At 39.1% G+C, this 27,489-nt stretch overlaps 1 protein-coding gene and 2 long non-coding RNA genes across 3 annotated transcripts in view; 1 reads left to right on the top strand and 2 right to left on the bottom strand.

Moving 5' to 3' along the window:
• Positions 1-10,721, bottom strand: part of LOC121394580 — a 45,185-nt gene extending 34,464 nt beyond the window's left edge. The window contains exon 1 of the long non-coding RNA XR_005961794.1: positions 9,890-10,721. This is a non-coding gene — a long non-coding RNA (uncharacterized LOC121394580). The remainder of the gene's footprint in view (positions 1-9,889) is intronic.
• LOC121394579 lies at positions 70-982 on the top strand. Its single transcript, XR_005961793.1, has 3 exons — positions 70-204; positions 523-603; positions 699-982. It is a non-coding gene; the product is annotated as an uncharacterized LOC121394579 (long non-coding RNA).
• A 2,730-nt stretch (positions 10,722-13,451) lies between the features above and the next one.
• The window catches only part of plekha8.L (pleckstrin homology domain containing A8 L homeolog), a 32,545-nt gene continuing 18,507 nt past the window's right edge, over positions 13,452-27,489 (bottom strand). The window contains exons 6-14 of the mRNA XM_018267428.2: positions 26,387-26,427; positions 24,955-25,094; positions 22,575-22,782; positions 20,591-20,676; positions 19,963-20,021; positions 18,973-19,103; positions 17,899-17,969; positions 16,519-16,580; positions 13,452-15,816 (exon numbers count right to left, since the gene is read on the bottom strand). Of these exons, the coding sequence (XP_018122917.1) occupies positions 15,619-15,816; positions 16,519-16,580; positions 17,899-17,969; positions 18,973-19,103; positions 19,963-20,021; positions 20,591-20,676; positions 22,575-22,782; positions 24,955-25,094; positions 26,387-26,427 (996 nt within the window). The 3' untranslated portion in view covers positions 13,452-15,618. The remainder of the gene's footprint in view (positions 15,817-16,518; positions 16,581-17,898; positions 17,970-18,972; positions 19,104-19,962; positions 20,022-20,590; positions 20,677-22,574; positions 22,783-24,954; positions 25,095-26,386; positions 26,428-27,489) is intronic.

The raw sequence follows: 27,489 nt of genomic DNA, 5'->3' as shown, positions 1-27,489 counted from the left end.
TCGAAATTTGAATTTATTTCATTCAAAAATGTACCTTGACTTTTGTTAAATCTGCCCCTTAATGAGAATTTCTTACATTTATGCATTCCATCCTAGTATTGTCTTGCTCCCTGTCTGTGTATTAACAATGTACTTTTCCATCTTTTAGTTACAACATCACTGACGACTTGTAGCATACTGACGAGCTGCAATCCACACTATTTGGTATGTTATTTTCCATTTACATTTTATGTAAAACTTGTGTATTATAACAAATAATGTCTCCCTATTGTACTGAGGTTGATAAGGAGCCACCTTGGGTTCCATGATATGTATAAAGCACTTGGCAGCAGCCTGATCCCTTATATGGTTATAGAACTCCTACTGTCCTAGGAAAAGAAAAAATGTCCCATCACAGACCTGTTATTGCTCAATCTTGTATGGCTGAACCCCACTTGTGCCATAAATAAAAACCCATATACGACCCAACCCTTAATAATTATTCTAATAAAATAAGTTTTTGTTTTTTTCCTTTTTTAATAGAGAACGGCACTTGCAACATTGGAGTGGGCAGGAATGTTTGGGCTTCTCCTCTATATGCCAACTTATTCCATGGAATTTCAGGTCAGTAAAATAACTCAGATATTTCTGTGCTATATATATATATAAATAAATATATAAATGTATAGGGCTCATCATTACTTTTTACTTCTATTCAGAACCTGACTCTAAAATGGCCCAAAAGCCTAAAAGGCGACTGGATATGCAAGAGGGAAGGATCCACTGATGTAGAGTCCCCTGAGGAACCAACAACTGTCACCTGCAGGCACATGATAACACTGTTACCCTCTGATCAGCTATTAGGCTCAGTGATACCTATTCATATACAGGGAGCTTACAGGGATTGGATGTTCAAATGAGAAGCCCAGTCCCCCGAGGATCCACAAAAACACCTGAAAGAGTGAAAAACAAAATCTCCACATTCAAGAAAATATTGATTTAAAAAATGAAGAATTAATGTGTTTATTTAATCTTTTTAAAAATTTGAATACTTTATTTTATTAGAAAAAATTTTTTCTCCATTTTCTAGAATTGTAAAGTTTACAATTAATTTTAAAACATGAGAAAAATATATTTTAAATAAATTTAATAAAAACAAAGATTCTGGTGAGTTTTTCTTCAAGTTGGTTGTCAGAAAAATAGCGGTATTAAAATGAGGAGCTATTAAAGGAGAATTCAACCCATTTGTAAAACTCTGAGGACCCCCCACCCCAGGTAGACTTCCCTCCCTCCTCCCCCCATGCTAACTGCCCCCCCCTGGGGAAATGCCCCATACTTTATACTTACCCCTCGGCGTAGATTCTGCCAGCGGAGTTCCACGCATCCATCTTCCGTGTCCTTGGTAAGTTGACTGGGAGACTGGCAATTTCCTGCATGCACAGTTGTTGCAAATCGGGGGGCATGTCACTGCATCAGGGGGGCGGGGCTATGATGTGGCGGTTGGTCGATCAATACGTCAATCTTAGGAAATCCTGCCCAGTTTTCCTTATTTGGAAAACTGGGCAGGCAGTTTTGACCCGTGCAGCCCTTCAAAAACAGACAGGTGGCAACCCTATGAGGCATCTAGACCATTAGGGTATGTCGTTTTTATTACAGTTTCTTTTGGTTCTAAGAGGTCCCCCATAGGCTAAAACAGCAATTCGGCAGGTTTTAGATGGCAAATGGTTGAAGTTGAATTTTTAAAGAGACAGTTAGGGATTGGCGAATTTGACCCGTTTCGTTTCGGCAAAAATTCTCTGCCAGCTAAATGTCGCAGACAGCCGTTAAAGTCTATGGGCGTTTAAAAAATGTTGTCGTGCGGCGAAATATTTTTGCTGCATGTTTTCTTTTTTTTGGCGCACGACACCATAAAAAGTCAATGGGCGTCATTTCCGCGGCAAAAAAATTGGCCCATCCCTAGAGACAGTATATGATAGATTTCGATATTCGAATTTTTTTCTAATTCGAATCTAATTTGGACTTTTCCATAGTCAAAGTACACAAAAATATCTCGAAAGTCAAATTTTTTTCATTAGAAAATTCACCTTGACCTTTGATAAAACTGCCCGTTAGTATGAAGTACAGAGTGATATTCTGAGACAATTTGCAACTGTTTTAAATTTTTTATTATTTGTGGTTTTTGCTAATGTCTAGTAGCTCTCCAGTTTGCACTTTCAGCTGGTTGCTAGGGTCCAAATTACCTTAGCAACCATTCATCGATATGAATTAGAGACTGAAATATGAAAATAGGTGTAAAAAAAACAGCACTTGAAATGTATTTCTGTTTAATGTTAGAAAGATAAATGTTTGATGCCACCCAGTGGTTGCCGACAAAATGCCACATAGTTATTTAAGGATTAGCACTGTAATTTATAAAAAAAAAGATTCGGAATTATTTATATCACTAATCTGTAAGGTTCTTGGTTTTTAGAGACCTGTATACTATTTATATTAATACCCAGTGTCAAGCTTTACTGCCATGGGTCAGAAAGCCTAAAAATAGGAGCTAATGTTCAAATGTATTTCCCAATTCTATTACAACTTTTTTTTTTGCCACTTCTGTATTCTCTTGTCCTTTTATCAATTTATCTTCCTCAGTCACAACATCTGTTGTAAAGTCTGTTTCCCCTGATTCAATAATCTGAGTAGCAAGTATCTCACAAAAAGAAGAAGAATATCGGAGAAACTGGAGTGACAATGGGTAAATGAGATCTGATACAGAATATTTTATTAAACCACGTTTAATGTGTTTAGTAGCTGCCAAACTATGGTCTATCCATCAGTCACACTATACTGACCTACTATTACATTTGGGATATTGGATAAAGATGGAGACAAACAGGAGGTGGGCTTACATTGCTTAATTATATCATTACATCAGAAGGACTACAAACTGCAGCAATAATGCAGCCTGAAATAGTTGTTATATTGTAATGCAACTATATCACTATATGTACTTCTAGGATGAAATGTACGCAACTGAATGCTTCCTGTATACACCTTTCTAAGTTTTCTATTACACAACATTGGAGAATATATTGGTGCTCTAAAAACATGTTAATAATGATAATTTGTCCAGAGGGTATTGTACTAGAAGTCCTGGTTCATTAGTATTTGCAAACCAAACTGTCAGTCATTATGTGACTATGCTTATATGCATACACAATGAATGCTGATACATAATAAGGGACACTGTGAAAGTATGACTTTATTATGTTTTTTTCATTGGGACCTTTTGTTGTCTTAGATCAGTGATCCCCAACCAGTGGCTCATGAGCAACACGTTGCTCTCCAACCCCGTGAATGTTGCTCCCAGTGGCCTCAAAGCAGTTGCTTATTTTTGTATTCCAGAATTGGAGACAAGTTTTGGTTGTATAAAAACCAGGTCCACTGCCAAACAGAGCCTTAATGTATGTTAACAATCCACATAGGGGCTACCAAATGGCCAATCACAGAACTTATTTAGCACCCCAAGAACATTTTTCATGCTAGTTTTGCTCCCCGACTCCAGGATTTGTTTGGGGATTCTGCCTTTTTCAGAATGATTCATATTCAGCCAAATCCAAGTACCTGGCCGAACCAAATCCTTAAAATAATGTGACTTTTCGTATTAACCTTTGCTTATCCCTCTGGGACTTGGCCAGGGCCGGGCCAAGGTAGTTTGGCACCCTAGGCAGGAGCTTCAATCAGCGCCCCCCCCCCCCCCCCCCCGTCCTGCATTACCATTTCCCACCTTACCATGTCGGTTTTTAAATAAAGAAAGTGTACAACACAACAAATTAAACTTCTCATTTATCTAAATATAAACATACACATAACCCTAATCAGCTCAGCACATCAGCCCCCATCCCTTCATTCACAGCACAGACACATGTTGCCCCACCCGAGGCCCAGATATTCAGATCCATCATATTGCCTCAATGTACCTGTGCCAGCAGCCTCCATACTGCCCCCCTGTATGGTACCTCTGCCAGCATGCCCAGCAGCCTTCCATCATACAGCATATTGCATACAGCACACGTCAGCATATTGCCCCAATCTTTACCTGTGCCAGCAGCAGCCAAAAATAAATCAGATCACAATTATTGCCCCAACTTATTTACCTGTGCCAGCAGCAACCAAACATAACTCAGATCAATGTGATCATATTGCCCCCAAGTATTTATTACCTGTGCCAATGCCCAGCTCAGCAGCAATAGAAAATATATGGCCCACATCTGGAAGCGGCGCAGTAATAGAAAAATATAAATCTTCCTTCAGGCTGAACTCAACTCTACCGCGTTAGTGAGGTGACGTCATTGACGCACGTACGTTCGTCGCGCCAGCAGGAGCTTTCACTTGCCGGCAAGGGGTGGGAGGAAGAAGGTGAGGGAGGAGAGGGAGGGGGGTGGATGCATTCCGCCCGCGTCCAGGATTACTTCAATAAATTGTCAAATAAGCAAAACGACAAAAAAAAACCCCGAAAAAAACTAAAAAAAAAATCCACTTAAAAGTGCAACCACAGTGATGGCGCCCTAGGCAGCTGCCTACTCTGCCTACCCCTAGTTCCGGCCCTGTATATTGCTGATCTCTGTGGGGTTATATAACTAATTGAATATTAAAAAAAAAGAAGATTTGAAATTGCAGCTGTCACTTTGAGCATGGGATGGGTAGGAAGAGGAGCCAAAAAGGAGATGTGAAATATAAATACAATTCTGTAACTACTTGTATTCTTGTCTTACAGTCTCAGGGCTTTGTATATGGCACCTGCAAAACTGCATTTCCATCCAGAAAGAGATAAAACCAAACCATCACACACAAGTGGTGTAACTACATATTACTGGGCCCCACAATAAGTTATTTTTCAGGCTCCCAAAATGTCTAGAGGTTGACCAGTTTTACCAATATTTATTAGAATTGTGTATGAATTAGGGCCTCATGGGGCCCCTATAGCTCCTGGGCCCCCCTGCAGCGGCAGGGTCTGCTTCCTCTATAGTTACACCCTTGTGTTTATGGTTCGGTTCTTTCTAGAACTAATGTGTACAGTGAGCCAATCAGTCAATCTCTCAAAAATGTAATGTAATAAGAAACTGATATATTAATAAGTCAGCACCTCCTGAACCAAGTCTCATAATGTACTAATCCAAGTGATATGTTTATATATAATTTTTAGATATTATTAAAACTCCTTTAAGGCTCCATACACTGAACAAAACTCTGGTCTCAGTAGGACTGAATCCAGACATGGCTTATTCCCTGTTATACTGTATTTCTTCATCCTTAGCATCTCTTTTCAGCCATTTCTCCCACCCCTGCCCCATGATTCCACTTTCTCTTTTCAGTTACACATTTCTTCTGCAACTCAGCCCTGCTGGACCCTCTGCAAACACAGGGTCTCCTTCGTCTATAATTACAACTTTGGATACAAAGCTACCATTGTGGTTATCTTTTAAAAGTTAGAACTGAAACGCTACAGTCCCCTCTGCTGTCCATTAGAGGAAATGCATGAATCAGAAAAACTGCAAGGAAAAAAATGGGAGGAGATATGAGATAGAAAATTGAGTAATCAGGAGTCAAAGATGAGAGAAGAAGAGAATAAAGAATTAAATGAAACAGACAGAAGTGAAATGACAAGAAAAACTTTGTCACTGCTGGCTAAATATTGGCCATTGCCCTAGGCAGTATATTTGGGACTTAAAACTGTGTCTATGGCAGATTTTGCAGGAATGTCGAAATTTTAATATTGCCAGGCCTGGATTTGTGGAAAGGCCACCAAGGCCTGGGCCTAGGGGGGCAGGATTTTTAGGGGCGGCATGCTGCCAAACCACACCCACATTGGTTCAGAAACACTGGGAATGTGCAGGAGATACAATAGTTTTTTTAAATTTCCCCATTGCTCCTGTCCCGATGATATGAAAATTTGCACAAAAAGGGGAGGGGACAGGGGCGTTGAACAGCAGTGGGTCCGTTTGTAAATCCGGCCCTGAATATTACACTTCATGCGTGTATCCTAGGAATATCCAGATTTAATATTACACATTGTGGGGGTTATTTACTAAACTCCAAATGCAAAAATCCAGAAAAATTGTTGCTTCTTTTATAAAAAATGGACTTTTAAAAAGTCACGAATTTTTAGGTATTTATTAAACCCAGAGGATGGAAAAGTCTGAATTAGTAAATCCGGCATCTCAGACCTGTCGAGTTTGCATATAAGTCAATGGGAGAAGTCCCAATGATTTTTTGATGTGCACTGGGTTTTGTGCAATACCCCGAAGTTTTCTGGGAAAAAGAAAAAGAAAAAAAAATCTTAAAAACTGGACAAAGAATCTGAAAAAATCACGAAAATCTGTTTTTTCCCCACCCCCACAAAGCAAATTTTCGGGAAAATGTAATAATAAATAAGCTTAAAAAACCAGAGCGGATTTTACCGGAGTTTGTAGCAGAAAATGTTGAGATAAAATCAGACTTTGATAAATAACCCCCTGTGTGTGTGTGTCCTGAGAATACAACTTTGTTTTTAAAGGAGGAGGTCTTAAGCTAAAAAAGTTTAAAAACCTCTGACATTCACCTACTAAATACACTGAAACTATTCTTCTGTACTCTTTTATACAGATGTGTGCCATACATAAGCTCAAACTTAATAAAGTAAGGGAGAACCTTTTATTGCATATGCAGGTTTTGTTTTTATGGTCCCAAAAGCTCTTTTTTTTTTTGTTTTTTTTACAGAATATGAACCCAGTTGCAAATTCAACATTATACTTCTATATAATTTTAATTTATCTAGTATACATCTTTTCCAACTATTTTTATATGTATTTAACAACAAGCCACTGACCGAAGGGGAAAAATGTATTTGCCAAGAGCTTTCGGAAAGGACTTTTATTATACAGCTTTTTATGTCTGGGTGACATGTACCTTTAAGCCCTATACTATTAGATAGGACTCCCCAAAGTAATGAGCAATGCCCATTTACCCAACCCATAAGCCAAATAAACTACCTCAGCTAAATGTGAAATCCTTTAAGTCGGACCACCGGGTATGAGTGATTGGTCCGAACCTACAGTAAAGAGGAGTACAACCTCAAAATGGCCTGTCATACATTTAAAGATCCACTCAGTTGACCCACACACAGGGTCAAATCAGGCTGCTGCTATTGTTAGATAGGGCAAACAACTAAACATACTAAGTGAGGTCCCTATAGGACCACAGGGGCCCATTCATAAACACTGGGCAAATTTGCACCTGGGCAGTAACCCATGGTAACCAATACGATGTTTGCTTTCACTGTTCAACCTACAGGTGGCTGAAAAAAGCTAATCACTGATTGGTTGCTATGGGTTACTGCCCGGGGGAAATTTGCCCAATGTTTATGAATGGGCCCCTGTGGTCCTATAGGGACCCAACAGGCAAAGACAGCAAAGACAACTCTGAGGGTTTCCTTGCCCATCTTGATAACTCATTAGATATCTGGCTAATCTGTGTCCAGATTTTGGTTGGGTATGCCCTTCTGAGTGTCCACACAAACTAATAATTTGACAATTTGGTCTAGAAGAGATGAGTTGGCAGATCTTAATGGCTCGTGCATTGTCATTTTTAACTTAAACCACAAGTAGATTTTGTTAATTTGGTGTGCTGGCCCCTTGCTTCATTAGTGTTCAATGTGTGCTAAAACAAAATCCCTGCCCCCACTGGTTGGAACATTTCAGTATGACCTTTTTTATCTTAATGTGAGTGTGGCTATGTTAATGTGAGTGTGGCTATGTTAATGTGAGTGTGGCTATGCCAGGGCTTAAATGTGGCACACACTCTATGTGACTGCAGTGTAGTTTAAAGTGGGTGTGGTTTAAAAACAGGGAGTGGTCAACACTCCATACCATTATTGGCCCTCCACCAAGTAGGAGAGAAACATTCCAGCCCTTGGTACCAACTTTTCTAGGACAATAGAGAATATCTATTGTCTTTATTTTGCTTCCTTGGACATTTTTAATAAGTGGCCATTTCCTGCAATTTCACCAACATCGCGAATACATACACATGACCTTTATATACCCACTGAATTTAAATTGACGTAAGTGTAAGTAAATGAAGCTTCTCTAGGAAGAAAATAAAGATAGAGGAGAGAATTCACGTCAACATTTTCTAACTGCTGAATTATCGCTGACAAAAGTACGCCGACATTCTTTTGCCAAGACGAAATTGCGCATTTTGAAGAATACAGGTATTTGTCATGAAATAACGGCTGATGTACTTGCGCAAAGTTTGGAGGAGCCTTCCAAAGCAAAAATTTGCACGTAAGTAAATCTGCCTCAATGAGAGACAACCTTCCCATAATATGGAGGTTTCTATATAAGGGATCCCATAACTGTACTTACAAAGCTGCCTTTTTCAACTTAGCTGCAGACTGGTATTAACATGACAGCAGATATTTTAGATTTATTTTACTGGTAACACTGGGAAAACAGTATATTCTTACCATCTTTTATTTTCTCATCTTCTAGAAAGGGACCATCTACAGGGTTGATTCCAACCTCCCTGCCACCCTGAAGCAGCTTCCCTTAGGGAAATATAATATATTCGGAAATATATTCGGCTCTTAAAGGGAGCTACTGCCTGAGGCGAGTTTCTCAAAACATACAGCATATATTTTATAGAAAAAGGCGTGATCGGATAAATTGAGTGAGCTATCACACCATGTCTCACCAGTTACCTATCTAGGTAATTTTGGTTTAGTCATATGTCAGGATTCCTCTTTAATTTGTCATAAATTTGTAGAAGTTAATTAGTACTGTTTGTGTACAAAATGCTATGAGTATTCCATGATGTGTGCTCTTAAAGAGCTTGTGTGAAATAATGGAAAGACAGGCAGGACTTGCATGGGGCTGCTGTACATAAGAGAAAAGCATAGTGGTCCTCTGCACTTAAATGACAAGAAAGGTGAAGTACAGCTTCTTTAAAAATATTCTTACCTTTTTATTTTGTGTATTATTCCGGTCTCCACGCTGCAAATAACTATTAACCCAGGGGCTATCTTATTACATAATAGTTCATTCCAAATATAGATGCACACTGGGATTTTCAGAAATGAAAAACTAATTCTTTAATCAAATCATGTTTAAAAAGAAAACAGGCCAATGTTTTGGTCACCTTCTAGGACCTTATCCTCATTTATATACTCACGGATGACCCGCTCATCTCTGATGCTAACAGAAGGGGGCAGGCAAGTATATAAATAAACAGATAGAAAGTGGTCGTTGGGACATTTAGGAGCACAGTGGGCAGGGGGGATCAGAGATAGGCCCGTCACCCACCCATGACCCAATAAAGAGTTGCTAAGCTGACCCAAACCCGCCTAATCAGCAGGTAAACCTGTGCGTCCGAGGCCTACTCTGTTCAGAGAAGAGATGTGACTAATGAACCTTAGGGGTTTTCCATACCTCCCATCATTTGAAAACAAGATACAGGAATCTTGACCTTGCCCACCATTAGCCATACACCCAAATACCATAACCAACATAAAAAAGTTTAAAAAACCCCACACAGGTCAGTAAGATGACTGATATGGCCAATAAGCTCTCCAGTAACCCCAAGTGTGCCAGTAAGATTACTAGATAAATGAATAGATAGAAAGTACTAACTCACCTACACTTGCACAAGCAGGATACCACAAACTTGTTCTTCTTTCTCTGGGCTCCCACACGGTTTGTCTCCCTTTGTCTAGCCTAGCTGAAACCACCAGAAACTCCACCGAACCGCACTGTGCATGACGTCACTAACATTTTCTGCGCATTTGTGCACAACCAAACTACACACGGCAAATCATTAGAAATCGACAGATATGAGAAGTCAATTATCAGGTCCTCCGACGAAGCTCCACCTCATCCCTTGCACATACCTGTTGTGTTGCAGCTGTGATTGGGAGGGGAAGTCCAGAGGAAAGGGTCTATGGTTCCAGGCTGGTCTGGCTCAGTGGGTCCAAAAGGGCCGGGGCTCACTGGGTTTCTTCCTTGGGTCCTGCCAGCCCAGTCCAACCATGGGGGAGCATGGCATGATATAATAGCAGGACAGGATGGCAACAGGGCACTTTTATAAGCACAGGGTTGGACTGGCATGTCAGGGCTGTGACTCAAGGGTCCTTAAGGATTATGGGTTATTGGTCTGGGGCTCACAGAGCTGTACCACATTTTACCCACATGGAACCCTTTAACTGTTAATGAAATCGACTCAGTACCCAACAGCACTTGAAGGCCTATCAGGGATTGCCGTGACTTGTACATCTGAAGGGCTACAGGCTGCTCAAGCTTCAGTTATAAACGGTGAGTTCTGATGTCATTTCTGCCACATGACTCGCTGAAACGTGTGTATTATAATAAATAGAGTACTAGAAGAGTTCACGCAGACCTGGGTGCCATTGGGTTTTTTCTATAGACTTGCATTGGGAGGTGGCCGAACCTCCACCCTTGTGCACCAGGCTTATCTATACCTGCTTTCAAGTAGGGTGTGCGAGTCCACAATACATTTGTTTGGATTCACATATGTAGCTGTGCCACAGTGTTCTGCTGAATCACTATGGTTCTATGCCTAGAGACGATGGTTCAGTCTTGGGAATGTATGATATGAATGCACCTAGGATTTACATCACAATACACTTGTTCATAGTTTGTGAGGTATGAGACCTGTTATGCAGAATGCACAGGATCTGGGGTGTTTTGGATAAGGGGTCTTTCCGTAATGTGGATCTCCATAGCTTGTCTACTAAAGAATCATTTAAACATTAATTTAACCCAATAAGGATTAATTATATCTTAGTTGGGATCAAGTACAATGTACTGTTTTAATATTATAGGGAAAGGAAATCATGCTTAAAAATTGTAATTATTCAAATAAATGGAGTCCATGGGAGAGGGCCTTTTTTGGTCATTTTGGAGTTTTCTGGATAACAGGTTTTCAGATAACAGATCCCATGCCTGTATTGTCACATTTAGGGTAAGGCCACACGAGGAGATTCTGTCACCTGGCGACTAATCGCCTCGTCTTTTGAGCGTCTATCTTCCCGAACTGCTTCAGCGTTTTTCCCCATAGGCTAGAATGAAAAGTCGCCATCGCTAATGCATACGTGGCGATGAGTTTTCTATAGTTGCCCGAGGCAACTTTGGGCAACTATTGAAAATGCATCGCCGCGTGTGCATTAGCGCAGGCAACTTTTCATTCTAGCCTATGGGGAAAAACGCTGAGGCAGTTCGGAGAGTTAGTCGCTGAAAAGACGAGGCGATTAGTTGCCAGGCGACAAAATCTCCCCGAATCTCCTCGTGTGGACTAGCCCTTACAGTCTCATTCAGAACTGATAACAACTATAACCAAAAAATATAAATTATTTATATGCAGTTTTAGACATTTTTCGGTAAGTTTGAGAAATTTAATTGGATGCCTAGCTTTACTGCACATTGGGAATTTAACATAATTATTTGCAGCCAAACACTCATCGCATCAATAAATTAATTGACAGGTAATAACATACATTCATACATCGAAAACACATTCCATGCATTTTAAAATCAACAAAAATCTGAGGTTCCCATGTCAAATGTAAGCACCATAAATATCCAGCTGGATAAAATTAATGGATTTGGTACACAAACTGTAAGTAGCAATACAAACTCCTTCTGCATTTATGTAGACAAGTTGCACGTTGTGTGGTTCTTTGGTACAAACAGTGTGGGCACAAGGATTCTTATTAACTTACTTAAAGGGGAACTATAGCTAAAATTAAAATATAATATAAGGTTAAGAATACTGAAATCAAAAACTTTTTAAATACAATCAATTAAATATTCTGCATCATTTCTGAAATAATCAAGTTTATGTTCACTATCCCTCTCTCAGCATCAGTTTCTCTTCATTCTCTCTTCATGTAGCAGTTGGGTGTCAGATATTCATTGACAGTTAAATCCAATATATCTTATAGGGGGGCTTCCTTTCCTAGCAGATGTATTAGAGCTCACTCAAATAACTGATTTCAGTACAAACAAAATCTAACAAATTAACCGCCTTTTGCACAAATCCTTTATGTAGAGAGACGTGATATCTGGTGATTTTAATAGAGTGAGTTTTAATAAATCTTCTAGGCAAAAGGAGCCCCCCTATAAGATATATTGGATGTAACTGTCAATAAATATCTGAGACCCAACTGCTGCATGAAGACAGAATGAAGAGAACAGATGCTGAGAGAGGAATAGTGAACATAAACTTGATTATTTCAGAAACAGTACAGCTGAAGCTTATATTAAGTTTTAATTTTCGCTATAGTTCCCCTTTAACTTACTGTTTCCAGGGGGCCAGGATAGGGTATATATACACATGGCATTAAAATCCTGTTTTGACAGTGATAGTTGCAGTATGAATCTTCTTTGCAGGGAATGCAGAGACTATACATAATACATGGCAGCTGCTTACATACGTGTTCCCTTTGCCCAATAAGCTGCAGATAAAACCAATTGAGCTTTTCCCCACTAAAGTTCCCAGCTCAGGCCATGGCTGCTACTTCAGCTGGGCAGATTTGACATTTTTGTTGGTTGCTCTGCATGGATACATTGAGGGATAAGTTACGCATTTGGCTATTACACATACTTATAATGGGCCAACATATTCCACACTGCTCAAAATAACAGTACTGAACAACAAATGACAGAAACAGATCAGTAGGAATGAGCTTACAATTTATGGGTTTTACAGGTATGGGATCTGTTTTCCAGAATGCTCGGGAACCTGGGGTCTTCTCATGAATCTTCATACTTAATGTCTACTAAATTATCATTTAAACATTGCTTTATCTTTAATAAGGATTAATTATATCTTAAATATGATTGACTGTTTTATTATTACAGAGAAAAAGGAAATCATTTCTAAAATTTAGAATAATTTGTTTAAAATGGAGTCTATGGGAGGTGGCCATTTAGTAATTCTGAGCTTTCTGGATAATGGATCCTATACCTGTTATTATATTATATTATATTATATATCATTGTATGTTCAGTTGCTGGAATTGATTGAAAGAAAGTAGACACTGCTTAGGTCCTCGTGCCAGATGAAGAGAAAAACAGCAGGGAATTCTCTTCTCAGTCATGTTTGTTTCTCATGTGGCCATCTCAGGTCATTTTGCCTGGTCATGTGCTTTCAGAAAGAGCCAGCACTTTAGGATGGAACTGCTTTCTGGCAGGCTGTTGTTTCTCATACTCAATGTAACTGAATTTGTCACAGTGGGACCTGTATTTTACTATTGAGTGCTGTTCTTAGATCTACCAGGGAGCAGTTATCTTGTGTTAGGGAGCTGTTATCTGGTTACCTTCCCATTGTTCTTTTGTTAGGCTGCTGGGGGGGATAGGAGGGGGTGATTTCACTCCAACTTGCAGCCCAGCAGTAAAGAGTGACTGAAGTTTATCAGAGTCACATGACTGGAGGCAGCTGGGAAACTGACAATATATCTAGCCCCATGTCAGATTTCAAAATTAAATATAAAAAAATCTGTTCTGCTCTTTTGAGAAACTAATTTTAGTGCAGAATTCTGCTGGAGCAGCACCATTAACTAGTAGGTAGAGACCTTTGTGGCTGATAGCTGACTGAGTGTCTATCTAAGATTGATTAGAAAGGCCATAAATTTAGCCCCACACAAGTCCAAAGTAGGCAAGTCTTTGAGGAGATCTACACTGAAAACAAACAAAATGAAATGACAAGCTATGACCACCCATAGGGACTGCACATTTGCTAAAGCAGGGCTGGACTATAACATATAGTAATAGTTTGTATTTCATTAGCCAGTGAATGAACATATTGCACAGGACATTAAAACCCATGATTAACACTGTGATAAAGTCTTATGTCTGGAAGACCAACAGACTCATTTATGATTATTAAAGCAAACGTGGTGAGCTAAAATGCAGGCAAACTTGTGTGCATATCACTTACATTACTTAAAGGTCCTTGCACTTCTACATGGGGGCACTAGGGGTCAATATGAATTGTGAGCAAGTGTTCTCATTGATGATGGGAACCAGGACTGGAATTCAAAATAGGCCCTGGCATTTCAAGTACACAGAGGCCCAAACAGTCCCCCACCAGCCCAATAAATAGTGACTGTCTACGGTATCATACCGCAGCCCCTCTGGCATTGCAATAACCCACAGTTTGTCAGTCTACAGGGAAGCCTGGAATTACAGTCAGCCTGGGCATGGAGGTAAGTCTAGAGTTCACACAGGAAGTTGCATCAGTAGCGGAAGACTTGCAACAAGTAAAATGCAGCTAACTCTGGAATGAATGTGCATTTTAATGTTATGTAATAAGTAAGTAGTGCAAAGAAGAATGCCCTCTCCCAACAGCTAGAGAAAGTATGTTATGCACTACTCTGCATTGGCGAAACATTCCCATGTGCCGTGTTCGGTTTGACTGCTGGTAACTGGCAAAAAAAAAAACAGAGACTACCCAAAATGCTGCTGCATTCCATTTAAATGAATGATTAAAATACATTGCTAGGCTGCATTTGGCATCAGAACTTCCAATGTCTACTCGCAGTCAAGTGATGCAAGGGAGCCTTAGTGTTACTGACACTCTCTACATGACAATAATTCCAGGGTTCCCTCAATTGGTTGCGTCACAACAGACCTGCACCCAGCGATAGGTAGCTGCAATTTAATACATGGCCACAATGATGGTGGAATTCTGGGGAAAACTCTTTGCACATAAACAGTGCTTCATATATCTGTCTATATGAATTGCATTTGTCCATTCCATTTATGTCCGTCTGTATGTCCAGACTTGGCCCCGTTACCAAATATCCTTTATAGAAAGTGCCAGATCGTATACTTGAATGACCATAGCACAGTTACATAAGAGAAACAAATCATACAGAAGAGTTGGAAGGAAGGCTCCAAGGTTACACAGATTAACCTGTTACTGTATATTCCCATTATTGACAAGCCTGTCCCTGTACCCTAGCCCTATAGACTCTCTTTGGAAACTTTAGCACATATACTTTATCTTTACTTTAAAATAGGGATGCACCAAATCCACTTTTTTGGATTTGGCCGAATCCTTTGTGAAAAGGGGATAACATTTTTTACTTCCTTGTTTTGTGACAACAAATCACACGATTTCCCTCCCGCCCCTAATTTTCATATACAAATTAGGATTCAGATTCGGTTCGGCCAGGCAGAAGGATTCGTTCGAATCTGAATATTGCTGAAAAAGCTAAAATCCTGGCCGAATCCCGAACTGAATCCTGGATTCAGTGCATCCCTACTTTAAAACAAACAGAACGCGAAACTACAGTTACATACATATCAACAAACAGAAAGTTCCATAGTATAAAACTAAAAATTGGCCATTTAAGCAGTCATGTCCTGCAGGGGCTTCAGCCACACTGAGCCCCTAGAAAAAAATCTTACAGTAATATTTGTCCCACTGAAATGAGTGCATATTACTAAAAAACACATTATATTCCGGGGCCCGGTTGCATTGTTTAGGGCAGTCTCCCATCTGATGCAGGAATTGATATTTTCGTCCCCGCTGAAGGGAATTGACTTGGCACAATATCTGCCGAATTCCTGAATGTTGAGATGTGCTACACTTGTCTCATACCACTTCATCTGACTCCAGACCGTGCTCTTCATACAAAGTGTCCAGTATGTTTAGCTGCTTCTCCATGGCAGGCAGGTAAATGTTAAGGTCTCTCTTCATGGCATTAATAAAACCTTCTTCTTTTTCGTCCCCTTCTTTAATACAAAGTGCGGTGACAAACCCTTCATACGTCGGAGCTGCCCTCAAGGCCAACTGCAAAGTCATTGAACATAGCATTTAATTATCTTTTAACTTAGCAATCAAGTCCCTGCTTTGCTCAGAAATGGCCCAAAGCACAACACCTTGCGACATTTTTAGCTTGCAAGGTCACTATTTGCTATGACATAACCTCAGTATGCTATGAAAATGTATCTCTGTGGGGGCAATTAAAGGAACAGCAACACCAAAAAATGAAAGTGGTTTAAAGTAATGAAAATATCATGTAGTGTTGCCCTACATTGGTAAAACAGATGTGTTTGCTTCAGAAACACTACTATAGTTTATATAAATAAGCTGCTGTGTAGTACTGGCAGAAATTGAAATATATATATAGCACAGGTTAAATAGTGGATAACAGATAACACCATTATATTCTACAGAGCTTATCTGCTGTCTGCTGTGTAACCTGAGCCTTTTCTCCTTTAAATGGCTGCCCCCATTGCTACACAGCAGCTTATTTATATAAACAATAGTAGTGTTTCTGAAGTAAACACGTCAATTTTATCAGTTACTGTTCCTTTAATTGTGCACTAAAGCATTACCAGAGGCTTTGTATTTGTATATGAGAACACTGGTGGATGACTACCCTTTCACAACAAGACTATGCTATGTTATGTCAAAGATTATGTTTTTTTCACAACTGAACACATCAGATATTTTTGTACATTTACAGAGAGACCGATGGTTTCCACTCACCGCAAACACTCCTCGAACAACCCAGCCATGATACTGACGCAATGTTTTACCATATGCATTACCTGCATGAAGAGAAAGCACAATTTTCTTAGCATCCCATCTGCATCAGTAAAGCATAAATCATTTTAAACCTGCAATGTTGTAGCCAAGTGTCAGTGAACAACTTGTATTGTTATTTTTACTGCACCTTTCAGATAGTACAGATTCATAGTCCTCTTTCTATTTAGACTTTTCCTTCTTTTACATATCTCCAGACCATCATATAGGAGTCAAACCTCAAATACATGCATATCTGACAATGATCTATGCACCAATAATATTTGTATATACTCAGAATATAGCTGTTAACTGTTACCATATTAGGTATTTATTGTAAGCATAATTCTTGGGTTTTAAGCATTCCTTACACTTATGGTATGATGTCAGAGCATTTTATGTGTGTTCTAGGCTAGTCGTTTCTTCCTTAAATATATATATATAGTTACTCATTAGAACCTTTTATACCTTTTGCTAAGTTACAAAGTTTAAAGATATAATTGAATGCAATATACACTACTGCAGAGAAATTGGAAATACACGGTCATCAATATCATAAGTCTTAAAGGACAAGCAAACCATTGAGGGTGATGATATTTAAGTGACTGATTAAATTAGGAAGTGTCTAAGTTTTTTCCACTAAACTGGTGCTCCATTTAGGAAAAAAATAAAATGGTCCAGGGAAAAGCTAACACAGTGCCATGATCTTACTTACCTTTTCCAGTCTTCCCCCTTCAGATTTCTCTAGCCCCTAACTGTAAAGGTGGCCATACACGGACCTATAAAAGCTGCTGACAGACCGTGTCGGCAGCTTATTGGCCCGTGTATGGGGCCCCCCGACGGGCTTCACCGATCGAGATCTGGCTGAAAGTCGGGCAGATCTCGATCGGATGGGACAGAAAATCCCGTCGGATCGCGGCCGCATCTATTCGTTGATGCGGTCCCGCGATCCGACCGCCCGTTTAGGCATCGTTAGGATCCGATCGTTGGGCCCTAGGGCCCACGATCGGATCAGCCCGATATTGCCCACCTCAAGGTGGGCATATCGGAGGGAGATCCACTCGTTTGGCGACATCGCCAAATGAGCGGATCTCTCCATGTATGGGCACCTTTAGTCTGAACTAAGTATACCCAGTAAGGTGAATAAAATAGTGGCGCTCATATTTCTTCCTTTCTTTTATCGTTGGCTCATTGTTTCCTAAAAGGAGCACCAGCCTTGGGAAAAAAAAAGCTTAGCAATTTAATTCACTGGGGGTGCGTAACATATTGGCACCTCCGGTGAATCAGGGTTTCCTTGTCCTTTAAAAATAAACTTCTCAATCGACTTGAGAAAATGTCACTTACTTAAAGCTGTTTGAATGTTCTTTTCACCATTCCTGACCTCATACAGAAATTCATAGAGAAACTTTAAACCTCTGGAAAGAAAAGAAAACACTATTTATGCTAAGAAATGATGTCATATTATTTGGACACAAACCACTTTATCCATCATTACAATACTATGGCAATGGTTCATACCTTGAAGCTCAAGCAGTAAATGGGAGGCCCAGTCTGAAGGACAGCTGAATTAAAAGAGGCTTTATCTATATACTGGGCTGCCTTTTCAAACGCAGGACAGGAATTTTAACATAATTCCTTGCACAGAATGAAACTAGCAACTAAAGCCCAAATCAGCATATCATCAAACCACAGCTCGTGTAATCTTACTGGGAATTCAATATTCTTGTTTGAGTTCTATAACTTCTGCTACTTGAGACAGGAAGGGACACTGCTGGAGTAAGTACAACAAGGAAGGTGCAAATCTGCTCTAATAATTTCCTTTCATTAAAAGCTCATTTCATTAAAGCTAAACTTTGCTTGGTTGCTATTGGTTACTGCACTGGGACAAATGCACCCACTATGGGGGGGGGGGGGTTATGTAACGATATACTGCAAAATATCTACAGGTCAGTGACTCCAGCAAACAGAAGGTAGTTTTATCAAGAGTCTAGATATTTATGGTTAGTGGTGTTTGTATCAGTCATGAAACTGTCCTATGTATCTTCCAATCTGTTATTCAAGCAATGTCTGATTGCTATGGTAAGTGGGTGCCAGCACCCAGATAAGAGTAATGAATCCAACTGCAGGACACATTACACAACTCACAAATTGTATAGCAGACTATGGCAATACCAGTCTACATAATGGTAGAATGATTTTTTTTTAAATTTAAGAGACCTTTTAACATATCCAATAAACTGACATAGTATGAGGTCAGTAACATATAGGGTTTTTCACTGAGAGTTTGGATCAAATTTGTATTCACTCTCACTAGCCACTTACCTTTATAGGTTAAAGTATAAAAAATAATAGTCATGTATTACATGATATTGTTTGTTACTAGGATTGGTTTACAAAGCCAGAACATCAGTAGCTTACCGTTTCAACCACAAGAGGGCCTCGGTTGCAGAATTTCTTACTTGTGTCACATTAGAATTGACTTCATGGAGAACAATCTTTTGTAGTGTTGTGAATTCTTCCTTACTAGTGATGAATTTCTGATTTATTTTCTAGGATGATAAAGCAAAGAATATAATTGAGAGAGCAAAGTAAAAAGTCATGCTGATGACATTTCTTTAATACCAATAGTGGCAGACTAGATTCATGGTAGATTAATGTACATGCATGTATCTAGATTTAAAATATAAGTATACTGCCTATACTCTTAAAAGGGCTATAAAAAGGATTAACGGACAACAAATCATCTCAAGTTGCCCTGTGCCTTCCAGGTTTAAGACCATAGCTCAACGTCGGGAACCCATGAGCAAGGCTTGGATGAGGTCACTGGTTGGAGGCAATATAGTCAGCTGGCTGAAATATAAGAAATATGTTGGCCAAATACACTTTTTAGAGCTGTATTGGAGTTATGGACCAACATAAAATAAGATGATCAGATTAGTATTTTGAAGCCAAGTAAATTGGAGACTGTCTGGTTTATTGCCTTCCTCTAGAACAGATCATCTAGAGCCTAATATATATTATGCAAGCAGATGTTAAACCTGACAGATATTTAGGTTTCTGAAACCATGATAAGCAGGTTTATTGTGTTTACCCTTTCTCTGTCTGATACATGACGCATAATATTATAACTGACATGAGAATATTTTCACTCTTCAGGCAGTCTTAGGGCAATATGCTGGGGGTTGCAAATCAGCAATCGCTATAGACCCATGTTGTAATGCAAGAAACCTGTGATGGTGAAACTGCAGAAAGCCAGTGATGCTGATGTGATGAACTGGGAACTGATAATGTTCATACAGTCTTCCCACTGCTAAATGTCCATACTTAATCTATTGAATGAATAATAAAGCCTTGTGAACTAACCAATATGATTTTTACACTTAGGTTAGCCTTTAACTCCCAGCTCACCTTAATATTCCCCACAAAGTCCATTTTCACGGGTGCAAACACAGTGGATCCGAGCTTGTCTGTAAAGGAACAATCAGTCTTTATATAGGTACCAGGGTTAACAAATTAATTCCTGCATGCTTTTCTAGTTCACTTACATAAGTCTAGAAAAGACAAGATTTTTATTTTTGCATTGTCCTCATAAGGCCTTGCACAAATGAACACCTTTCCCCTGAGTCCTATATGTGTTTAGCCACGTCACCCATACAGGTGCATTCTTAATAGGGCAGGGGGAATGGTTGTGCAACTGATGCAGGCATTGTGCTTATGATGTGCCCCATTTCTGCTATTATAAAAATAAACCTTAATTCGTCTCATAAAAAATTGCAACTCAGCACAACATGGTGGAAGCACATACTGAACATTTCATCCTGTAGCTGTGGTTCATCAACAGATGCATTAAACAATAAAGAATGACTAAAAAGGTATTTGGTTCTCCAGAGTGAAATTTGTCTGCTGATCCTTAGTTCATCAATATATTGCTCACTTAGGACAATAACTAAAAATACAGACAAAGCAGTGGCACTTAGTGGGTTAATGAAAACACTTTTGTAAATAAGCAGCAAGATAATGAAGGGAGTTTATTTACCAATAACAGGAACAATTGCATAACATGAGTCCAGAAACCTCTCAGTTGGAATCCCTTCTCCGTCTTCCAAACTTATATCATTGAACCTGTAATACACAATTCCATTTATTTGAGGGCAATTCATGTCTGTGATACTGTGCAGTAGTAAGCACAGATAAATAAATATATAGCCAGTTAATAATGCATGTTTCTAAAAACAAATTCAGGAAACTGTTTAACTCTTCAATTAATTAATGGAGAGCACTCCCTTTATACAAATTTAACAAAGGGTGCAAGAGTCAAGGCTCTTACCCAAATAGACCCAAAAAAACCTCCAAGCTACAAAAGTTAGGGGATTCTACTTGACAAAGTACTTTGTGTGAAACGTTGGAGTATTCTCCCACACACCAACTTGCCTGCCTTACATGCCTGAGTGCTGCTGTTCTTTTTGGGGCACTGTGTTTGGTATGTACTAAATTATAGGTTTTAATGACTTTGTAATTATACATTGTTGTAATTATATGCTTTATTAAACCATATATTTGCATACCTTAAGTGTCTGTACAATTGATGTGGTGTGCAGATTAACTTTTGTAGCTTTCATTAACTCTAATCAACAATGCACAAAGCATTGGGAGTAGAACAACCTATGTTAACGCTGGCCACTGGCTTGCTTAGAAAACAGGACTCCCCTATGCAAAGCCAGCATACAACTGACTTATGGTATGCTTTAATCAAAATAAAAAATATTTATTTCTTTGCACCCTGTCTTCCTCACTCCCTGAATTGCTGCAGGTATCTGTGCCCCATCTTTTCGACCTGCAGCTAGCCCCATGAATACAGTGCTGTCTGCGTTTGACAGTGCTGTATTCATAAGTGGCGGGAAAGGTACATAGGGCACTGTTCTTCCTTAAAGGGATACTGTCATGGGAAAAAAATGTTTTTTAAAATGCATCAGTTAATAGTGCTGCTCCAGCAGAATGCTGCACCGAAATCTGTTTCTCAAAAGAGTAAACAGATTTTTTTTATATTTAATCTGACTTGGGGCTAGACATATTATCAGTTTCCCAGCTGCCCCAGTCATGTGACTTGTGCTCTGATAAATTTCAGTCACTTTTTAATGCTGTACTACAAGTTGGAGTGATATCAACCCCTCCCCCCAGCAGCCTAACGACAGAACAATGGAAAAGTACCAGATAAAAGCTCCCTGGCAGATCTAAGAACAGCATTCAATAGTAAAATCCAGGTCCCACTGCGACACATTAAGTTACATTGAGTACAAGAAACAACAGCCTGCCAGAAAGCAGTTCCATCCTAAAGTACTGGCTCTTTCTGAAAGCACATGACCAGGCAAAATGGGCTGAGATGGCTGCCTACACACCAATATTATAAATAAATAAAAATACACTTGCTGGTTCAGGAATGACATTTTATATTGTAGAGTGAAATTTTTGCAGTGTAAACAGTGTAATTTAGAAATAAAAATGACATCATAAAAATCTGATTCTTTCCAGCTTTCAAATGGGGGTCATTGACCCTATCTAAAAACAAATGCTCTGTAAGGTTACACATGTATTGCTATTGCTACTTTTTATTACTCATCTTTCTATTCAGACCCTTCCCTATTAATATTCCATATTCTCATTCAAATCAATGCATGGTTGCTAGGGTAATTTGGGCCCTAGCACCAGTTTTCTGCCATAGCAAACTGGAGAGCTGCTGAATAAAAATCGAAATAACTCTAAAACCACAAATTGTCTCAGAATATCACTCTCTTCATCATACTAATAGTTAACTCAAGGGTGAACAACCCCTTTAAGGTCGCCATACATGGGACCAAAGAAACAATAAAAAAAAGGCAGGTACTGTATGTGTTTGAGTTCTCTCTGTACCTTGTGTAGTGCATTCTTATGGGAGGGGAGGAATCAGGTGGTTGAAAAGCACAAAATTAATATAGTGTACATTTGCAGACTCATCACTTAGATTTACACTACGCATTCAATACCTGTGAGTCATTGTACTGAAAAATGTTTCAAGAATTTCATCAGCTTCAGCACCTTCTCCTTCGTCTTCATCTCCGCCTCCTTCATCCTGCTGTAAGCCATTTCTTGCTACAGGTACCTCTGTCTGCGCATGAACTTCAGAGTCTAGAAGCTCACTACTGGAAATGGTGTCACTATGCTGTGAACTGCCATCAGGAGAACACTCGCTGCCTACAAAATTTGTAGATTTTACTCGAAAACACTGCGTGCATAGAAATGTGGGCATAAAAAGCCAAATATAAAGATAAAGAGATGATCTGAATGCAAATGTCAGTACAGAGGGGGAAAAAAAGAAATACAAGGAGACGGGTACCAATTGTGCAGAAATGGCTAGAATATAAATATAAGGCTGAGGGGAAAAAGGAAGTCAAAGACTGAAATGCATGGTAGTTGCAACAATATTTTTGAGAAACTGGTAACTACTGTTGTAAATGTCACACTATTAAAGGGGATGTAAACACTGTTGCCATACTATACCATACCTAAATGATACTCCAAATTATTATTAAAGGAGAACTAAAGCCTAACTAAAGAAGTTGGCTAGAAATGTTGTACATAAGGTTTTGTGATTCTGTACCAGCCTTACGCAACCACAGCCCTTTAGCAGGGAAGATCTGAGCATCAAAAGATGCCCCAGTTGCTCCTCATCCTCTTTTCTGCTGATTCACTGCACATGCTCTATGCTGCTGTCACTTACTGAGCTTAGGGACCCACTCACAATAAACTGTACACTTAGAATATAAATGTCACAATATAAGGCTGATTAGTAATTAATACAGATAATTACTACATGGCAGCACAGAAACCAATGCAACTAGCATCATAATTTAATAATCAGCCTTGTAGCATCAGTTTATATTACAGACAAACCTCATTTTCTACTTGATAATTTGCGACAACCCCTAAGCTTAGCTTCTCAACAGCTGCTCAGAGCCCACTGAGCATGCGAGTGTCACAGACACTTTCCAAGATGGTGACCCCCCTGTGACAAGTTTGAAGTCCTGGACCATTGCTGCTATTGAGAAGCTGAAACGTTTGGCTGATGCAATAAGTTCAGTATGTAAAATATGGCATTTTTAGCCATATACATTTTTAGGGTTTAGTTCTCCTTTAAAAATTAAAAGCATGTAGTCAAATAACATTTTTTTTTTCTAAGCTCTCAATGGTCAGTGGCCCAAATGATGCCAGGAGACTGTCCAAATAGGGTCCTGCCTGCAGTGTGTATACCTGGCTCTCTGTTCTCTGTTCAGAGAATTAAAAACATTTTTTTCAGCACTGACCTACTAAACAGCACTATGTCCATTAAAGAGTAATATCATGGTGCATAAATGTGTGCAGCAATTTTTCAAGGTCAACAGTTTTGCTTGTCTTACAAGATAGAACATGGCAATTAACAGTATTTCTGTATGATGTTCCTGTGCATTACCGTATATACTCGAGTATAAGCCGTCCCGAGTATAAGCCGAGGTACCTAATTTTACCTCCAAAAACTGGGAAAGCTTATTGACTCGAGTATAAGCCTAGGGTGAGAAATGCAGCAGCTTCTGGTAAGTTTCAATCAAAAAATTAAGGGTTTCTGCTCCCATTTGAGGTGTCGGCGTCTCGTTTTTGGATGCCGGAATATTCTTGGAGACTATTCTTGGGCGCCGGCGACTATTCTTGGGCGCCGGCGACTATTCTTGGGCGCCGGCGACCGTTTTTGCGCTTGACCCGAGTATAAGCCGAGGTAGAGTTTTTCAGCATATTTTGGAGGCTGAAAAACTCGGCTTATACTCGAGTATATACGGTAATTTCTGTACATAAATGTTTACAATAGGAAGTGCAGAAATATAGCTGAAATCATGCTGCTTAAAGGAGAAGGAAAGGCTTGGTGCACTTGGGGGTGCCAAATGTTAGGCACCCCCAAATGATTGTAGTTACTTAACTGAAACCCCGGGCCGGTGCTCCTATCAGCAGAAAACTGCACCGGCCCGGGGTTATACCAGTGAGCACCACGGAGCAGTTCTCGTTCGGCTTCTTCTCTCCGAACAGCCAAACTTTGACTAAAAAGTCTGCGTTTTTGTTCAACTGCACATGCGTTTGCCCCGGGAAATTTGAAAAAAGAAGAAGACGGAAGAGGATCGCTCCGTGGTGCTCGCTGGAATAACCCTGGGGCCGGCGCAGTTTTCTGCTGATAGGAGCACAGGCCCGGGGTTTCAGGTAAGTCAATACATTCACTTGGAGGTGCCTAACATTTGGCACCCCCAAGTGCACAAAGCCTTTCCTTCTCCTTTAATTATGCTGGTAGTGGAATTAAAGTAAATAATTGTGATTGTGGACATTTTTTTTACCACTTGCTCTCACCATTATCTGGAGAACCCACAGGCACAGATTCTGGCTTTTCTACAAAGTGCCTTTCCACATAATCAGTGACAGGTTTGTCAAAATGATTTCCCTCTTGCTTTATAGAACCATTTTCAAGGTTGTTGTCAATTTCCAGCTTCCTAAAACAACAGGGAGAATAAAATGCCAACTTAAATTTTTAAAACAATATATATATATTTATATCCAATCTGCAGCCTTCTGGAGGTTGCTGCTGAACCACAAAGAAGTTTATAAACTACAACTACAAGCCACTGGCTGCTGGTTAACTATCCCTGACAATCTTGCAATGTGTATAAAAGTAAAAGGCTTCACAAATAGGAAAACAGGTTACCTAATTTGAAACACACGTACATATTATTAATAAATAATAAGCTAACTTTGCCTAAACATGCTACACATGTATTCACTCTCTTTACTCTGGTCTTTGTCATAACTGCACATTTACATTATGATGTACCCTAGCTCTTGTTCCAAAGATTTGCAAATGGTATTAGTTATTTTAATTTTTCTGTGTGTGTTTTTTTTTTAATTATTTAAAGGGGTGGTTTACCTTTAAGTTAACAAAGTCTTTTATAGAATGACCAATTCTAAACAACTTTTGAATTGGTCTTCAATATTTATTCTTTATTGTGTTTTTCATTATTTGCCTTCTTCTTCTGTCACTTTCCAGCTTTCAAACAGGGGTCACTGACCCCATCTAAAAAACAAATGCTCTATAAGGCTTCAAACGTATTGTTATTGCTACTTTATATTACACATCTTTCTATTCAGTCCCTCTCCTATTCATATTTCAGTCTCTTATTCAAATCAATGAATGGTTGTTAAGGTTATTTGGACCCTAGCTACCAAATTGCTGAAATTGCAAAATGGAGAGCTGCTGAATAAAAATCTAAATAACTTAAAAACCATATATAATAAAAAATGAAAACCAATTGCAAATTGGTTCAGAAAAACACGCTCTACATCGTACTAAAAATCAAATCAAAGGTGAACACCCCCTTTAACTAACAGCTAAATGTCCACACTTGAGACACCTGGATGCAAACAAAGGGTAAGATTCACAGGGCTTCTGCATGTGGTATATAATACAACAGGCCTCTGCATTCATAAAGAAGGTTCAAATGCTGCCTGCCTATATTCGCCATTTTGTTCTACAGCTCTACAGTTTGCTATTCAAGCTGCTATATGGTAGCTAGGGTGACTGGCCTTAGCAGCCAAGCAGTGGTTTACATTGCAGAATGAAATTGTAGAAGAGACTGGATAAAAAATAATAATGAATAATCAATATGATTTCTCTTTGAAAACCAGAATAATATACAGATATTAAAGAGCAAAATCTATTCAATAGTTGCTAAAAAAAAAAGCTGAAAGGATCAATTTAATATGATGGAGCTATGGTGGATGAACTTACCTTTGTGCAGAAATATGCCCTGAAGATGTAGAACGGTGCACCTAAAGGGAAACAATGCCATCCAAATGAAAGCAGCAGTTTGCTAAATCCTTTTATCAAATATTTAATATGCAGTCATTTTTGTGTAGCACAGATAGTCACAGGTAGATTACTGTGATGAACAATGATAACAATCATGTACAGTAGACTACACCTGCGTGGGTGCTCAGTATTTGTTGTTTGGCTTGAATAGATCACCTTGTGTGACATTTACAGTTCAATGGAAAATGGGTCTCCATTAGAAAGCATAACGGCTGTTGCTTGTTATGAATGAAGAACTGGCTCCTCACAGAATGAGCTTTCCTAAAATTGCCTGCCATGAGGCAAACAATTCAGAATTGCCATAATTGGCAGAATAAAAACATTATACACAGACATGTTGGAGACAGGAGGCTAATCTTATTTCAGAGAGACCAATAACTTAATATGTATTCAACAGAAAACAGTGTTAGTTGCAAAGTAATCAGTCTGCATGTTAACACGAACTTTGGGCATTTCTAATGTACCAAAGCATAGAATAATAATATAAAGCATGGAGACATTCCCAAATGATAAACATGAAAGCTATGAATTAGGAGACACTGAGTGCGTCATTTACAAATGCTGGACAGTAACCAATAGCACCCAATCAGATCTTTGCTTTTTATGAGTTTACTTGCAGTTGGCTGAAAAAAAAAAAAATCACTAGTTAAAAAAGGTTACTGCCCAACTGCCCAATGTTGCCCAATGTTCATAAATGAGACTGAGTCAATATGACATTACATGTTACAATCGCTCTAAAGTTAAAGGGGAAGTATACCTCCTTGTTCAACATGGGTTCAATGAAAAGGGTTTTCGCTGAACATACTTTTTGCCTAATGTTTGATTCACCAAAAAAAATAAACAAATCTGTGGTTTCTGTTATTTTTTTGAGCTGAACAGGGAGATTGAAACTACTCCAAGTTTGGTCCATGGTAGATCATTAAATAAACATAGGATGGATAATCAGTCCATTATAGTCCATTATATAGAGTCCATTCTATGGGGAATCATCTAAACACTGGTAATCTAATTATTTACTTCAC

The sequence above is a fragment of the Xenopus laevis genome, chromosome 6L, assembly GCF_017654675.1.
Source record: "Xenopus laevis strain J_2021 chromosome 6L, Xenopus_laevis_v10.1, whole genome shotgun sequence".
NCBI lineage: Eukaryota > Metazoa > Chordata > Amphibia > Anura > Pipidae > Xenopus > Xenopus laevis.
The sequence above is the reverse complement of the archived record's forward strand: the minus strand, read 5'-3'. Positions and strand labels throughout refer to the sequence as shown.